The sequence below is a fragment of the Ovis aries genome, chromosome 3, assembly GCF_016772045.2.
Source record: "Ovis aries strain OAR_USU_Benz2616 breed Rambouillet chromosome 3, ARS-UI_Ramb_v3.0, whole genome shotgun sequence".
NCBI classification, from domain to species: Eukaryota; Metazoa; Chordata; class Mammalia; order Artiodactyla; family Bovidae; genus Ovis; species Ovis aries.
Window position 1 is genome coordinate 31,658,580 of NC_056056.1, and position 6,074 is coordinate 31,664,653.

A 6,074-nucleotide genomic window follows, 5' to 3' on the forward strand; every position below is an offset into this window, starting at 1 on the left:
TGTCATCCAGCCATCTCATCCTCGGTCGTCCCCTTCTCCTCCTGCCCCCAATCCAATAGGCCACAAACTAGATTTGGTCCACAGGTTGCTAAATGCCAATCTTTACTATAAATATTAAAGGGACATTTAATAAATAAGAAACAACTTTGTGCCAATAAATTCCAAAACATAGGTAGGCAAGTTGCTTGAAATAAAACTAATTACTAAAACTCATGCACGGAGTCTTCGCGGAGAGTCGCTGCGGTTTCCTGCTTCAACAGTGCTTGAATGGAACCCGGCTGCTCGTCGCCCCCTCACCCCGGCCGGCCACTCAGAGCCAGCCCTCGTCACCACTTGACAGCGCCCCCCGACCGGCCCAAGGTCCCCGCCGCCACTCCAGCGCCCCTTTTCAGCCGCCCACCATGACGACCGCATCCCCCTCGCAGGTGCGCCAGAACTGCCACCAGGACTCGGAGGCCGCCATCCACCGCCAGATCAACCTGGAGCTCTACGCCTCCTATGTCTACCTGTCCATGTCTTACTATTTTGATCGTGATGATGTGGCTTTGAAGAACTTTGCCAAATACTTTCTTCACCAATCTCATGAGGAGAGGGAACATGCTGAGAGACTGATGAAGCTGCAGAACCAGCGAGGCAGCCGAATCTTCCTTCAGGATATCAAGAAACCAGACCGTGATGACTGGGAGAATGGGCTGAATGCAATGGAATGTGCGCTGTGCTTGGAAAGAAGTGTGAATCAGTCGCTACTGGAACTGCACAAACTGGCCACTGAAAAAAATGATCCCCATCTGTGTGATTTCATTGAGACTCATTACCTGAATGAGCAGGTGGAAGCCATCAAAGAATTGGGTGACCACATAACCAACCTGCCCAAGATGGGGGCCCCTGGATCGGGCATGGCAGAGTACCTCTTTGACAAGCACACCCTGGGACACAGTGACAGCTAAGCCTCAGGCTGGCTTCCCACAGCCACACAGGTGACTTCCCTGGTCACCAAGGCAGGGCATGCATATTTGGGTTACCTTCATCTTTTCTATAAGGTGTAACAAAACATCTACTTAAGTTCTTTCTTTAGTACCATTCCTTCAAATAAAGTAATTTGGTACCCCAAAAAAATAAAATAAAATAAAATAAAACTCATGCATGAAGAAACAGATAACCTGAATACCCCTATCATTAATTAAAGAAATGAAATATGTAATGAAATACTAATCCCACAAATGTTACACCAGTCCCAGATGACTTCAGTGGTGAATTCTATTAACATCCAATATGTTAGGAAAAATACTACCATCCCAGGTCAGGGAACTAAGATCTCACATGCCATGTGGTGCACATGCAGAATGTAAAAAAATAAATAAATAAATTTAAACTGAGAAAAAAAAAAGAAGAGAGGCAAAAAGCAAAGGAGGAAAGGAAAGATATAAGCATCTGAATGCAGAGTTCCAAAGAATAGCAAGAAGAGATAAGAAAGCCTTCTTCAGTGATCAATGCAAAGAAATAGAGGAAAACAACAGAATGGGAAAGACTAGAGATCTCTTCAAGAAAATTAGAGATGCCAAGGGAACATTTCATGCAAAGATGGGCTCAATAAAGGACAGAAATGGTATGGACCTAACAGAAGCAGAAGATATTAAGAAGTGGCAAGAATATATGGAAGAACTGTACAAAATAGATCTTCATGACCCAGATAATCATGATGGTGTGATCACTAATCTAGAGCCAGACATCTTGGAATGTGAAGTCAAGTGGGCCCTAGAAAGCATCACTACGAACAAAGCTAGTAGAGGTGATGGAATTCCAGTTGAGCTATTTCAAATCCTGAAAGATGATGCTGTGAAAGTGTTGCACTCAATATGGCAGCAAATTTGGAAAACTCAGCAGTGGCCACAGGACTAGAAAAGGTCAGTTTTCATTCCAATCCCAAAGAAAGGCAATGCAAAAGAATGCTCAAACTACCGCACAATTGCACTCATCTCACACGCTAGTAAAGTAATGCTCAAAATTCTCCAAGACAGGCTTTAGCAATACATGAACTGTGAACTCCCTGATGTTCAAGCTGTTTTCCTCTGGCAGAGGAACCAGAGATCAATTGCCACCATCTGCTGGATCATGGAAAAAGCAAGAGAGTTCCAGAAAAACATCTATTTCTGCTTTATTGACTATGCCAAAGCCTTTGACTGTGTGGATCACAATAAACTGTGGAAAATTCTGAAAGAGATGGGAATACCAGACCACCTAACCTGCCTCTTGAGAAATCTGTATGCAGATCAGGAAGCAACAGTTAGAACTGGACATGGAACAACAGACTGGTTCCAAATAGGAAAAGGAGTCCGTCAAGGCTGTATATTGTCACCCTGCTTATTTAACTTCTATGCAGAGTACATCATGAGAAAGGCTGGACTGGAAGAAACACAAGCTGGAATCAAGATTGCTGGTAGAAATATCAATAACCTCAGATATGCAGATGACACCACCCTTATGGCAGAAAGTGAAGAAGAACTAAAAAGCCTCTTGATGAAAGTGAAAGAGGAGAGCGAAGAAGTTGGCTTGAAGCTCAACATTAAGAAAACAAAGATCATGGCATCCGGTCCCATCATTTCATGGGAAATAGATGGGGAAACAGTAGAAACAGTGTCAGACTTTATTTTTGGGGGCTCCAAAATCACTGCAGATGGTGACTGCAGCCATGAAATTAAAAGATGCTTACTCCTTGGAAGAAAAGTGATGACCAACCTAGATAGTATATTCAAAAGCAGAGACATTACTTTGCCGACTAAGGTCCGTCTAGTCAAGGCTATGGTTTTTCCTGTGGTTGTGTATGGATGTGAGAGTCGGACTGTGAAGAAGGCTGAGCACTGAAGAATTGATGCCTTTGAACTGTGGTGTTGGAGAAGACTCTTGAGAGTCCCTTGGACTGCAAGGAGATCCAACCAGTCCATTCTGAAGGAGATTAACCCTGGGATTTCTTTGGAAGGAATGATGCTAAAGCTGAAGCTCCAGTACTTTGGCCACCTCATGCGACGAGTTGACTCATTGGAAAAGACTTTTATGTTGCTAGGGGTTGGGGGCAGGAGGAGAAGGGGACGACCGAGGATGAGATGGCTGGATGGCATCACGGACTCGATGGACGTGAGTCAGTGAACTCCGGGAGATGGTGATGGACAGGGAGGCCTGGCGTGCTGCGATTCATGGGGTCGCAAAGAGTCGGACACGACTGAGTGACTGAACTGAACTGAACTGAACTGACAAGAAAAAAATTGAAATTCTATAACAGAACTGTATTAAGAGACTGAATCACTAATCAAAACCTCCCAACAAAGAAAAACCCAGGACCAGATGACTTTACGGGTTCTATCAAACATGCCTACCAAACATGTAAAGGTGAACTAACACTCATCCTTCTCAAAATATTGAAAATAGAAGAGGACCCACTTTCTAACACAGTCTATGAGACCAGCATTACCTTGATACCAAAGTTAGACAAAGATATCACAATGAAGGAACTGCAGGGCAATATACCTTAGGAACATAGATGCAAAAGTGCTCAACAAAACACTAGCAAGTCAAATCCAGCAGCATATTAAAAGGACTCTACACCATGACCTTGGTATCATGGTCAGATGGTATCTTCGATGGAGATGAGTTTAAGCAGGCTCCAGGAGTTGGTGATGGACAGGTAAGCCTGGCGTGCTGCCGTCCATGGGGTTGCAAAGAGTCGGACGTGACTGAGTGACTGAACTGAACTGAACACCATGAGCAAGTGCGTTTTATCCCAAGTCCATTTAATGGGGAAAAGGACAGTTTCCAATGAGTGGTACTTGGAAGACTGTATATTCACATGCCAAAGAGTGAGGTTGGACCTTTATCTTACACCACATACGAAGACTAATTCAAATGGATTAAACATCTAAGGTAAGAGCAAAAACTATAGAATGCTTAGAAAAAAAAGAGGAAAATCTTCATGACATTGGATTTGACAATAGTTTCTGTCAAAAGCATAAGAAAAAAAAGAAAAAATAGATAAATTGAACTTCATCAAAATTAAAAACTCATGTATTAAATTTCACTATCAAGAGTGAAAAGACAACCCACAGAATAAGAGAAATGTTTATAAATCACATATCTGATAAGACATTAAATTCTAGAATTACATAAAAAGCCCCTACAACTTGACAATAAAAAATAATCCCCCTTAAAACTGGGCAGGGCTTCCTTGGTGGTCCAGGGGTTAAGAATCCACCTGCCAATGCAGGGGACATGGGTCCCATGCCTGTTCCTGGAAGATTCTGATACCTGCTACAACATGATGAACTTTTATAACATTATACTAAGTGAAAGGACGAATATTATATGATCCCATCTATAAGAGATAACTAAAATAGGGCAACATCATAGAGACAGAAAATAGAGATTATCAGAGTCTGGAGGAGTTGAGAGTGGATTGAGGTGTTATTGTGTAAATGGGTACAGAGTTTCTGTTTGGGTAAAGAAAAAGTTTTAGAAGTGGATACAAGTTACAAAAGTGGATACAATCTAGTTACACAAGATTGTGAAAGTAATTAATGCTACTTAAAAATGGTAAAAGCAGCAAGGCAAAAATAAAAATCTTGTGATATTAGGAGTATTGTTCTATTGTTACAGAAGCCAACAAACAGATCAGCAGAACAGAATACAGATCAAGAATACAGGGCCCAGAAATAGCTCTTAGTGTTTATGGGAATTTGGTATATAAGATAGCATTAGAAATTTATAAGAAAAAAAGGGACTATTTGATAGATGGTCTTGGGACCGTGGGTTTTATCTGTTAGATAGTACTCCAGATAAGTATATGTAAATCTAAGTCCAAGATGTCAACTTGTTCTTTAATAAGCCAGATAGAAGGGCATTAAAATAGATTATTTGCTGAATATAGTTAAGGAGATTAAACTATTGGGTTAACTACAGATGTACTAGTACCACCTTCCCCTAGGCCCAACTAAAAGATTAATAGGAAACCAATAAATAGGTTTGCACTTTAAAAAAAATGTAATATACCAAATTAATGTGGAATGAATATGGACCATAATGAAGGTTAAGTACTGAAGGATTGATGCTTTTGGATTGTGGTGCTGGAGAAGACTCTTGTGAGTCTTGGGCAGCAAGGAAATCAAACCAGTCAATTTTAAAGGAAATCAACCCTAACTATTCATAGGAAGGACTGATACTGAAGCTGAAGCTCCAATACTTTGGCCACCTGATGTGAAGAGCCAACTTACTGGAAAAGACCTTGATGCTGGGAAAAAATGAAGGCATGAGGAGAAGAGAGCTATAGAGGATGATATGGTTGGATGGCATCACTGACTCTATGGACATGAGTTTGAGCAAATTCCAGGAGATAGTGAAGGACAGAGAAGCCTGGCATGCTTTAGTCCATGGGGTCACAAAGAGTTGGACATGACTTAGCAACTGAACAATAACAACAACAATAGAATAAAGGAAAAAAAAATCATTTCAACTGACACAGAAAAGTATTTGACAAAATTCAATAACCTGTTGGGCTTCCCTGTTGGCTCTGTTGGTAAAGAATTTACCTGCAATACAGGAGACCCAGGTTCAATCCCTGGGTCAGGAAGATCCCCTGGAGAAGGGCATGGCAACCCACTCCAGTATTCTTGCCTGGAGAATTCCATGGACAGGGGAGCCTAGCAGGTTACAGTCCTTGGGGTTGCAAAGAATCAGACAGGGCTGAAGGACTAAGCACATGCTTTACTCATCTCTTGGGAAAGGCTCAAGCATACCTTTCAAATCTTTTAATCAGATAACACCTTGCCTAACTTGTTGGTTCTTTCCATAGATCAAAGAAGCCAAAATGAAGAACAAGTAATTACCAGATGGCCAGATCTCTTCCCTACCTTCCCCTGAAATAATCTCCCAAATTGTACAACCAAACCATGTGAACAAGATAACACTTACAGGAAAATCACAATAAGTCAACAGGCCTGCAGGCCATTGAGGTGGCAACTCTGACCCCATATTTTAATGATTAACTGAGATTACTGCCCTCCTTCCCTTTAGAAGTTCCATGACTAAGC

At 41.6% G+C, this 6,074-nt stretch overlaps 1 protein-coding gene across 1 annotated transcript; it reads left to right on the forward strand.

The window, feature by feature from the left end:
• Nucleotides 1–355: 355 nt before the first annotated feature.
• LOC101105484 (ferritin heavy chain) lies at nt 356–1,105 on the forward strand. Its single transcript, XM_015094243.4, has one exon. It carries the CDS (start codon nt 402–404, stop codon nt 945–947), a length of 546 nt encoding a protein of 181 aa, XP_014949729.2. The 5' UTR covers nt 356–401; the 3' UTR covers nt 948–1,105.
• The last annotated feature ends 4,969 nt before the right edge of the window (nt 1,106–6,074 follow it).

Bases quoted from the DNA above. Each gene is read 5' to 3' on its own strand.
- LOC101105484 (XM_015094243.4), top strand. From the start codon at position 402: ATGACGACCGCATCCCCCTCGCAGGTGCGCCAGAACTGCCACCAGGAC.